The sequence below is a fragment of the Sinocyclocheilus grahami genome, unplaced genomic scaffold, assembly GCF_001515645.1.
Source record: "Sinocyclocheilus grahami isolate Dianchi unplaced genomic scaffold, SAMN03320097.WGS_v1.1 scaffold693.1, whole genome shotgun sequence".
In the NCBI taxonomy this organism is placed as follows: Eukaryota; Metazoa; Chordata; class Actinopteri; order Cypriniformes; family Cyprinidae; genus Sinocyclocheilus; species Sinocyclocheilus grahami.
Window position 1 is genome coordinate 310,299 of NW_015505872.1, and position 12,069 is coordinate 322,367.

Genomic DNA, 12,069 nt, shown 5'->3' on the forward strand with positions numbered 1-12,069 from the left:
TATTTTGTAAATATTTAATTTTTTTCCTACCGCGGTATGCATCTATACATTTCTGAGTTACTTTGTGTGTGCTGTCTCTCACACACTCACTCAGGCTGTGCAAGCCTCATCTGGGAACACACATACTGGTAAAAAAAAAATGTATAGCCTGAATGCACTGTAAGTCGCTTTGGATAAAAGTGTCTCGTAAATTATTTATTTATGTGGCACGACATAAACGTGAATTCAATTAAAATTAGAATCATTTTCACTCGAAACAACATGTTTACACGCGACTGTGAAAATCGAAAAAGATCGAAAAATCGGCCGATTTTGATCACTGGCCAGTCAATCGGTGCATCTCTAAATAAATTAGATTTGAATGTGTTAAAATAGAAAACAGTTATTTTGAATTCTAATAATATTGCACAATATTACTGTTTTTGATGTTTTTCTGAACATTAAAAAAAGTCCCCAAACTTTCGAGTGTTAGAAATAAGATACAATTATGTGTAGTAATTGAGATACGCATATGCTGAACATTTTAACATCTTAATTTATGTTTTCAAACATGTAAATAATTTGCAATCCATTTGATTAGTATCCTGGTCGTCCACGGGGGACTTATCGGCCCATGTCAGTATCAGTCTGTCACTGTGCTTGGCACTTAAATGTTCATCATGATGATTTCAAAATTGTATATTAAGCTTAATATGTAAGCTATAATGAGTAATACATTAATTCTGCCCTCATTTTTATCATATTCTTAAAATAGAGTTCACACATGATCATGTACTATCTTTCCCTAGATGTTATATTAGTGATGATTTGTCTGTATTTTTGTGCTGTCATGACAACAGTTTTTTAATAGCTTTTTTTCCCCCTTATTGCATTAATTCGTTCAATCCATCAGAACACACAGTGAAGGTGAGACAAAGAAGAGGCAGGGCTACCTGGAATGGCCTGAGTATTTCATGGCTGTTGCCTTCTTATCAGCACAGAGGAGCAAGGACCCCAGTTCTCAGGTAACTAGAGATTGATTGCCTGCAGTTCTGCTAGTTGTGTGTGTGCTGTCTCTCACACACTCACTCAGGCTGTGCAAGCCTCATCTGGGAACACACATACTGGTAAAAAAAAAATGTATAGCCTGAATGCACTGTAAGTCGCTTTGGATAAAAGTGTCTCCGTAAATTATTTATTTATGTGGCACGACATAAACGTGAATTCAATTAAAATTAGAATCATTTTCACTCGAAACAACATGTTTACACGCGACTGTGAAAATCGAAAAAGATCGAAAAATCGGCCGATTTTGATCACTGGCCGGTCAATCGGTGCATCTCTAAATAAATTAGATTTGAATGTGTTAAAATAGAAAACAGTTATTTTGAATTCTAATAATATTGCACAATATTACTGTTTTTGATGTTTTTCTGAACATTAAAAAAAGTCCCCAAACTTTCGAGTGTTAGAAATAAGATACAATTATGTGTAGTAATTGAGATACGCATATGCTGAACATTTTAACATCTTAATTTATGTTTTCAAACATGTAAATAATTTGCAATCCATTTGATTAGTATCCTGGTCGTCCACGGGGGACTTATCGGCCCATGTCAGTATCAGTCTGTCACTGTGCTTGGCACTTAAATGTTCATCATGATGATTTCAAAATTGTATATTAAGCTTAATATGTAAGCTATAATGAGTAATACATTAATTCTGCCCTCATTTTTATCATATTCTTAAAATAGAGTTCACACATGATCATGTACTATCTTTCCCTAGATGTTATATTAGTGATGATTTGTCTGTATTTTTGTGCTGTCATGACAACAGTTTTTTAATAGCTTTTTTTCCCCCTTATTGCATTAATTCGTTCAATCCATCAGAACACACAGTGAAGGTGAGACAAAGAAGAGGCAGGGCTACCTGGAATGGCCTGAGTATTTCATGGCTGTTGCCTTCTTATCAGCACAGAGGAGCAAGGACCCCAGTTCTCAGGTAACTAGAGATTGATTGCCTGCAGTTCTGCTAGATTGAAATGTGGGTCGATTTGGTCAGCATACATCAATCTGAAATTTGATGGCATTACAATCAATATGAAGTTAGACCTCTTTTGTAATTTTTGCAATATTTTGATCTCAGTTTCTTTCTGTTAATTATTAATATTAATATTAGCTTGGAGAAGTTCTAAACAGTCTGGTACTACAATACCTCAAAGATCTCCAAACACCCTACAGCTTCTTTTGATCAAAGGACACAGGCCTCTTATCCGCTCCATGTACTGTGAGAACATATTCTGGTCTCAGACCTCTCCTGCTGTGCAGCGACCTCCTGGCCAATATAAACACTCCCGATATTTAAGCGCAATATTGAAGTTCAGTCAAGCATGATCCTCGGTCAGTTCATGCATGCATCTGTTATTGCTCCTAAAGGCGCAGAGCCGGATTGCATATCTAAGACACAAAAGAGTTTTGGTGAACTGAGAATGCAGGTCCCTCCCCACTCACTCATGCTGACTGAACTTTGTTGACCGCGATCCATCATCTCAGGAAAGTCTTTTGCTTTCCTCCTCTGCTAACTTGTTGCATCAGATGAATTTGATGGGTCTTGCTGGAACATACAGCAAGCCATCATGTCAGGAGCTTGACTTAATTTCAGACCAGACTGAGTCTTTTAGTATGTTTTTAAAATGGTGTATCTTGTTACAAAATAGTCCAACTTTTACAAAACGCTCATAAAAGCTAAGATTTTTTTCAATTGGAATAGTCCAGCACTCAAAAAAAAAAGTATTGTGGCATAGTTGAAGTATTTGCATCCGTTTTATTTATTTAAATCACATTTGGTATTTATTCAGAAACCTTAGAATGAACACATCTTTTAATTGTGAAAAAAAACAACAACTGTTAAATGGTTCGAATATGGAATAAGCAAGATTCAGTTAGATAAAATGTTTGAGATATGGTTTACAAATAATCATAATACTAATAATAGGTAATTGGATTTATTGATGATTCATATATAAAACCCAGTTATGTATTTAAATATTTAAAACACATATGGTTTACTTGTAATATTACATGATAAATCACATTCTTGTTTCATTGGTTTGTGACTGACAAATATGCATGCAAGTTTATTAGTTTAAAAACTGTGTACTCCAGTTGATTGGAAATTTTATATGTAATTAAAATGCAGAAACGGTTTTAATATAATGTCATGCTCTGCAGCATCTTTTTAAAAAACATAATTCAACATATAATACTGTAAAAATGTAAAAATATTTAGTCTGCTCCACTTCACTTAAGACTTAAAGTTTGCATTCTTTTAATTCAAATAAGAGGTCACAGCATGATGTAACAATCTTTTATTGGTCAGGTGATACAAATGTGCATATATTTTCAACAAACTTGAACTTTGGAACACAGTGAAATTCGCACGTGAAAAGTAAAAGTGTCGCATGATTTTTTTCCCCCTCCACATTGCAAGTATAAATATCAGGCTTGTGCCTTAAGGCTGTCTTCGTGGTGATAGATGTTTGGAAAATAAGCTGGTATTCAATTTCATTTCAGGTTGGTGCTTGTATTGTGAATCAAGAGAACAAGATAGTGGGTATTGGCTACAATGGCATGCCCAATGGTTGTGACGATGACCTACTGCCCTGGTCTCGCAGTGCTGATAACAAGCTGGACACCAAATACCCCTATGGTGAGTTCTACATGACGCCTGGGTTTTTGGCTTTTTTGGACTGCAGCAATCAGTTACCCATAATTATCAGTCACTCTGCCCCTGTTTGACACTGACAGTGCACACCTACATTAAACACTCGCCGAAAAGGCTTTTTAGATTTCAGGCTCTGTCAACGCAGCACATGGTGTCTGTTAACACAGTGTGGTGAGGTGTATGCTCTCTTGTGCACATAGCGGCAGTCATGGATTAGCTTTCACCTGCGTGGGGCTTATGGGAGAGATAAAGGCGGAGCTGCTGAGTGAGGGAATGGGCAAGGTCACTTTGTGGCAGCTATTAGTGTGAGAAATGGAAATGAGCTGAAGCTGGCTTTCCTAAAGGCGGCACATGCCAACTCGAGACTTTGAATGGGTCGTACTGCCAAAGGGAAGGTGTGAAACTTTGGAGAGGATTTATCAGTCTGGCACTTGGATGATCCTCTGAACTGTTCGTGACTTGTATTTCTCCTTTGTTTCTGTTGTCAGTGGTCAGGCTTAGGTAGAATTTTTTTTCAAACAAAGCCAACTAATTTGGACTCCACAAAATGACCAAAAATTTTAATTGAATACAGAAAATTGGTTTTGACTTGGTTCCGCAGACATCATTCAGTTTTTTTTTAAGTTTTGTTTTTTTCATGTGATAGTTATGTAGAATAGTCAAGTTTAATCGATATAACTTTTCTGATGTCTCATATGTTTGAAAAGAAGCCAAAAATGTACGGAACTAAGGCAGTCAGATTACTGTTGATGGGCGATGTGTTTGTATTGTACTAACCACCTTTCAGAGGTTTAATGATTTTCGACCATACAGTATCTGCTCTGCCATTTGACATTGGGATTTTAGACTTTGTGATTCCAAGTTTTTCAAATGTAATTAAGAATTAGCGTGTCTTTAAAGGTGAGGGCTAATCTGAAATTATGTATTGTGTGAAATGATGATAGGATTGTGTTCTTCAGATTCAGTGCACTGCCTTTCAAAAGTTTGTGGTTGATAAGATTTAAAAAATATATATTTTTGAAAGACGTCTGTCATGCTCAGTTGCATTTATTTGATCAAAAAATATAAAAAAACAGAAATATTGTTTAGAATTTAAAATAAATTCTATTCCCTTATAATTTAATTTCTATTATAAATTCCCTTTTCTATTATAATATATTAGGGATGTAACGGTATGAAAATTTCTTATCACGATTATAGTGAACAAAATGATCACGGTTATCAGTATTATCACGGTATTGTTAAAATGTGCTGTAGATGTTAAAAAAAATACAGACACATAAATCACTTCACCAAGTTTTATATTTAAAAATCAACAAACAACAAATAAAATGACTTTGTTTGCATAATCACTAAAACAATAACATTACCAATGATGTTCGGATTTTAAATGACAACTTGACTGACAACAGTTTAATAGCATGTTGAAATATCTAATGTAAATGTTCAAATAAAGCTTTGAAAAAGTTTCATAAAAAGGTAAACCTCACATTTCAGCCTTTTAAATAAAGAAAAGCTAGGTCAAAATTATTGATTAATAAATTATATGTATTTTTATCTGCTCCATAAATAATTCTCGATAACTTATCTGAATGGTTTAAATGTGTAGAATCCACATAAGCTTGTTTTTCATCAACCGGTCAAAATTTACAGCAGGGCATGCAAATTCGGTCCATTTTTGGCCAGACAGAAACTGCACACAGGCTGAATGTAAATATAGGTCTCTGTAAATCTACTCTCTGACAGCAGGTGGCGCTTATGGAAAAGCTGAATTACAGCTGTTTCCCGTAAACTCCGTGGACAAAGCAGTAGTGCAATTAAGAACACTTCCTTTAGGTATTACATGGAGCGAAGATGAAAACAAATGCCATCGAATCGTTTCTTAAGACAGTCGGTACATTCATATAATTCATTCATTCATATATTCATTTGTATAATTCCCTTAACACTCTTTTAAAACCTCCCAGCTTCTCTGCCCTGTTTTCACTCAAAACGAAACTACTCTGCTGCTGTGCGCACGTGAGACTGTTACTTAAATCTGTGCTTTATGCTGAAAAGTGTTTATTTATCACGAGTTGTTCAAATCGTAATGATGCATTTTGTGGAAAGTATTTAGTGTAAAATCACACCTCTCTGACATGATTTATGAAAATAAAAATCGTTAAAAAAATCTTATTTGCAGTTGTGGCTCACTTAGGCATAGAGTTTAATTTCATGCTGAGTGATGGTACATTAATTCTTTACAAAGGATTAATTTGGCATATCTCTGTCTCCCTTAATGCACCAATGTGGCACAATAAAGGTAAACCGTTTAGAGTCGGTATGAAGTTCCTCATAGTCTTAGAGACAATAGTTTGGATTATCTTTTGTATAATCAAGCAATATAAGTTGATTATTATATTACAATGTTTACAAGGGATAGATTAAAGATAAGCGCCACAGGGCATTTTTTAATACTATTAATTAAAAGTATTTATTAGTTAATTCAAAGTACAGGTAAAACAATTTCAACCAATTGTTTATATAGAATAGTTGTAGTTTGTTCATAAAATAGGTCAGAGCTAGATTTTTACATGTTCTAAAAAAATGAAAGAGTTCAGGCAGTCTAGAGTAGCTGCTGTAGCAGTTGGCTAGGTTTTCAGAGTGGGACTGTTTATTTATTTATTCATTATTTCTGTTGTTTCGTTTCTAATTTAATTTCTGATTTAGCATGTTGCTATGCGGTTGCTAAGGTGTTCTAGGTGCTTGCCTATAGTCTTACTGGTTATGTAAAAAAAAAAAGCATATGCCCATGTGCAACAGTGTCACAGCATCATAACTAGGGCTGTCACGATTATAAAATTTGTCTGAAGATTAATTGTCTAAGAAATAATTGATATTATGGCGATTAATTGACTGTTTTACCTAGAGCCCGACAGATATGGGTTTTTGGGGGGCCTATACCGATATTAGGGTGTAAAAAATATCGATATATCGGCTGATATTCTTTGTGTATATTATAGTACAGTACCAGTCAAAAGTTTGGACACTTTCCCATTCGTGTGACTGGTACTATATATAGAATACAGTATATACATAAACAGAATATATATTAGGGCTGGGCGATATGTGCAAAAATTTATATCTCTGTATGTTTTGGCCGGTTTGCAATATGCGGTATGCATCTCGGTATTTTAGTTTTTGTATTTGGATTAAAAATTGTATTTAATATATATGTATATATCACTTACCGCCCAATGTTGTCCAAAAAAACAATGCATATTAAAGGCTATGAAAACAAATAACGTGAATGTAACCATGTAAGCCTTTATATTATGTACAAAAAAGGTTTAAAATCACATTTCATTGTAACATTGTAACATTGCAATCTAAAAACAAAAATATGGCTTAAAGCGGAAGTTAAATTCACTAAACTAAAAATGAAAATAATTGAGAACAAAAGCAGAGTTGTGTTAGTCTATTTTGATTACCCCATTACAGTCACTTTACTGTCAGTGCTATCAAAAAAATAAACTTACTTGTAGGTTTAAAATTCTACATGTCACATTTATTGTCTAACTACAAATATTTCAGCGGCATGTATATTTTAGTCAGAATTATTGCGCTCCTATTTAATTGAGCTCTGTCTGTTTGGCGCTCGTTCACCGAAGTCTGTGAAGTTTAGTGAGAATCCCAAAGCAGAAGGCTCATGCACTTCTGACAGAAAAATGGAAATATTTCCATGGCTTTCTAACATTTACAGATGGAGAATATAACTGTGAAATGTAAGTTATGCATTCAGGAAGACAGCACATCTTAAACACATTAAATAGGGCGAGTAGCCTAGTGTCTCTGTCAGCGGCACATGCAGCCTTTCTGTCAGAGCATATGATGGGCTGAGTTGCTTAATATGCGAAACAAAACTATAAACTATGTCTTACCATTTTTTAAAGGCCTTAATATAAAGCTTGTCACATGTTTAGAACAAATTGGATTATGTACTTTCTCTGCAGCAGCTCAGTCTGTGTCCTCCGCTATATTTTCAGATGCGCTCGTATCAAAATACTGTATATTGATATAAACGGTATTGCCTCATATTGAATCGCCTATAAAGAAAATATCGATATATCGTACAAACGCGATATACCGTCCAGCCCTAATATATATACATAAACACATTTTTTGCAATGATCACTCAAATGTGGTGATCAAATACTTATAATGATGTGACAAAGATATGTAATTGAGGCAGGGCATTTAACAATAAACTTTATCCAAAATGAGTCTGACATCAGTGCACTTAAAGGGGTCATATGATGTTGCTAAAAAGAACATTATTTTGTGTATTTGGTGTAATGAAATGTGTTAAGGTTAAAAAAAACATTTTTCCACATACTGTACATTATTGTTTCTCCTTTATGCCCCGCCTTTCTGAAACATGTAGATTTTTACAAAGCTCATCGGTCTGAAAAGCGAGGTGTGCTCTGATTGGCCAGCTATCCAGTGCGTTGTGATTGGCCAAATACCTCAAGCGTGTGACGGAAATATCTCTTTGGGTTTGAGACTTTGGGTTTGAGACTTTAGTCTTTGCGTCTTTGCAAATCTTATCTATTCATGAACAGCTTGTAACACCCCAAAGAGAAAGGAAAACTTGAAATCGCATCATATGACCATATGACCCGTAAAGTTTAAGTTTATTCCACTAAGGAAAATTAATTCACGGATTTGCGCTACTGTTTTCACACACAGACGAAACTTACTAGAGAAGTGTGAAGTGACCTAATATACCTAACTCCCGGGCTTTCGGCTATCGATGCGGGGGTGGTCTCATTCGAAAGGGGGCCGCGAGACATACACTCGATTCGGTGCTGATCTGCCACGCCATGGCCGTTCAAAGTTTCCTTGGTATTCCATACACTTAAGCTTTAAAGCATTTCGTCCAGGTCGCCAGTAGCAAACAATGGAGCGTACTACGTAATTACACCATTTACAAGCATTTTATCTGCGTCTTATGTTCTGTAAAAAATATTTCATATCGGCAGCATATTCACCGATACCTATATATCTGCGACAGGATCATATCGGCCGATAAAATCACCAAAAAAAGAAAACTGAAAGAAACTTGCACTGACTGATCTTAAAATCTTTCAGTGCCATTGATTTGTCTCAAGATGCACATCAGTAGTGTTTTTATCTAAGGCACATTTATAAAAGCTACTTAAATGTCCTAATTGAACTATGGCCTAATCCTGGCTTAACCTAAGCCCTGTCTGTGAAACCAGGCCTTAGGGTTTTGACCATTATGAATAATTACCATAAAAATGTTTTGCTTCATTTATGAAGTGTCATAAATGTTTGATTAAAATATAAGAAGATTAGTTTAGGGATATTCCATGGCTTGGTGTGCATTACACAACTTTATCGCACAACATGAAGGCAAAGACCGCCCAACACAGAAAAAAATACAAGACTTTGTGAATCATTGTTAATGGCATAACTGAATCAAAATCTGCAGTACAATATACAACTTTCATTTCCATAATTTTAAATGCAAAACAGTACAATTTGCATCTTTGCTAAATTTAAATTTTCAAGTTTTAGAGAGGCTAACTTGATGGGCATAAATGTTTGCATACTGAGTATGAGCAATAGTTATTGTGATTCATTCTTTATGAAGTTTCTGTACAGTATTGTGCCACTAGAGGGTACTGAAATACTAAAAAATCCTCTTACTATCCTTCCTTCCTTACTTGATTTTCCCTGTGAACATAGTCGCTTTCACCTTATTCTTTAATAGAAGATTAGGCTTATATGCTGCAACCAGAGAGAATGATGTTCGTTAAAGCTGTGCATTCCATTAATAACAATATCTTGCATACTAGTCAAATCAACTGTATTTCTATAATGCTTTATATAAAACGGGTTGTGTCAAAGCAGCTTCATAGAGATTAACATGAATAGCTGAATCAATTATGGAAATTCAACGATGGAGTTCAGATATTGTCATCATTTAGCTCAAGTCAGTTCAGTGTTGGTTCTGTTCAGATAGGGCTGCGTGATGAATTGTATTTAAATCGCAATCATGACTTCTGCTTCTCTTGATTTATAAAGCATAATCTGCTGTGATATTTATCCGCTGGTTGTTTATCCTGAAAATGTTTCACTACCTTTTTAAATATGACAGTTCAGTCAAATTAATAGTAATATACATGTATTAAATGTTAAATTTGATTTAAGAGCTCAGTCCCTCCCACATTTGCACGGTTGATTGTACTCCGCCTCATCATCATCATCATCATCATGTGTTCGCACTTAGCTGTGTGTGTGCCTGCTTTCAGTTAAAACACACAATGAGTGTGTGTGTGTAGTTGTGTGAATTACTGACATCTCCCTTCCATCATAACTACATGCCCTCTCTCTCTTTCTCTGCCTTGTGCTGAAGCTCTGCCAAAATAAACGTGTCGTGTTTCGTGGTGCAATGGTAATGTGCCACTGCTGATGGGCCAATTCATTCTCCGTAATTAAGGCGAGCAGAGTGAGTGATTAGACAGGGCTTTTTCTGGGTGATGTTGTGGAGAGCTGACATCTGTTCAGACTCATGCTTTGAAATCTTTTTCCTTTTTAACTGTGAACTGGTGACTGGAGCCTTTTTGTGGTGGAGTGGTACAATGTTGACGAGCTAAGAAAGCTCAATCCAAGTTTGTTGTGAAGCAGAGATATTAATCATAGCATCGACGCATCATTCTGTGCTGCATGTATGTGCATTCATGAATTCTTAACATTTCTAACAAGTCTTGTTGCATTTCTAACATGTTTTGTTGCAGTGTGCCATGCAGAGCTGAACGCCATTATGAATAAGAACTCGGCAGATGTCAAGGGTTGCACCATGTATGTAGCGCTCTTCCCCTGTAACGAGTGCGCCAAACTCATTATTCAAGCAGGTGAGAGTTTGTCTGAACTTGTGTTTCTGACTGTGTGTGTGTTTCATGATATGCATGTTGGTTTTTCATTCAACACTTTCATTTCCACTGTGCATTAAGAAGATTAATTGGTGATGCACCAAAATTCCAGCAACTTACGGATTTGGATGAAATAGTTTTGGAGGGCCAAAATTGACCAAAAACGGTGATGTTTAATTAGCATTTCTCCAGTGTTTGATGACTTAATTTTTATGGAAATAAAAAACAAAGTCTCAGCTTTCAATAATAAACATGGTTTTGATGCTCTTTAATGTAGTGTGAAGGATCTGCCTCGGTGCAAGCGTCAAGTGAACCAGTTATCTCTTCCTCATTACTACTAGTTATATAGCATTAAATAAACATGAATTAACATCAGAAAGTATGTTGAGAGAAGCGATACAACTTACTGAAATGTATCATATCTCATGCATTTGCTTAATCAGTCTTTCAACTGTGGAAAGACGTCATTAAAATCGCTTGTAAACAATGTAATGTAACATTTGCCTTAGTTAAGTCATTCAGTGTCCATAAACTTATTTTGCTAAAGAGGGGAATTTAGCAAAATATATGCACCATATTCTTTATATTTTGTACTCGTTTACTTTATTTGAAGTGTGTTTGAATAAATCTGTCTGGAAAACAAGTTTTTATTTTCACCACGGTTTAAATGTTTATATTTCAACAACAAACTGATAAGTTTAATTTTTTTTAATTTTTATTTTATTTTACCTGCTACTGATATATTTTTGCTATTACTAGTTGCATGTTTTTGTTAGTTTAGTTCTGTTATTTTTTATTTCACTCTGGCTTATGTCAATTCAGAAAGTCCCCTTTACCACACATTGGATGAATCCGCCTGTCACCATTAGCGGTGTAACGATACACCAATGGTTCGGTTCAGATCACGGTTTTGGAGCCACGGTTTGGTTCTGTTTGCTGTGGGGGTGGGGTTCATGGCATGGCACCAGCAATGCTAAAGAACACTAGATTCACTTTTAACTTTTAACTAGAAGACGCGGTACCACTCAATCCCAATCACTCTCACTGTTTACATGCTATAGTGCATAATTGTTTGTGGGAATTTTTTTTCACTTTATAATTGCAAAACCTGTGGGAATGTGTAAAATTACGCGCAATGCCCGCAATCCCGCAGCGAAATTCAGGCCCTGATTATATTGTACAAAATCAAGCACAAGTGAACTTGAACGAAGTTACGTAGTCAGAATGTGTCCTCCTGTGGATGTGCTCTTTGTAATAACACACTGAAAACGTCAGCTTAACCCTAAGAATTCACAACATTTTTTACAATATTGCTCTCATTATAATGTTATGTTGACAGTCCAAGTCATAGTTAATAATGTTCTGCATTTCTGTTTTGAGCTGCACGTGCTGAAGATCACCAGTACAATGAAGCACTTTGATAGCG

The 12,069-nt window shown here is 35.4% G+C and overlaps 1 protein-coding gene across 1 annotated transcript in view; it reads left to right on the forward strand.

The window, feature by feature from the left end:
* The first annotated feature begins 1,871 nt into the window (after window positions 1–1,871).
* Window positions 1,872–12,069, forward strand: part of LOC107559633 (deoxycytidylate deaminase-like) — a 32,365-nt gene continuing 22,167 nt past the window's right edge. Inside the window, exons 1-2 of the mRNA XM_016243527.1 lie at window positions 1,872–1,983; window positions 3,555–3,690. Of these exons, the coding sequence (XP_016099013.1) occupies window positions 1,933–1,983; window positions 3,555–3,690 (187 nt within the window). The 5' untranslated portion in view covers window positions 1,872–1,932. The remainder of the gene's footprint in view (window positions 1,984–3,554; window positions 3,691–12,069) is intronic.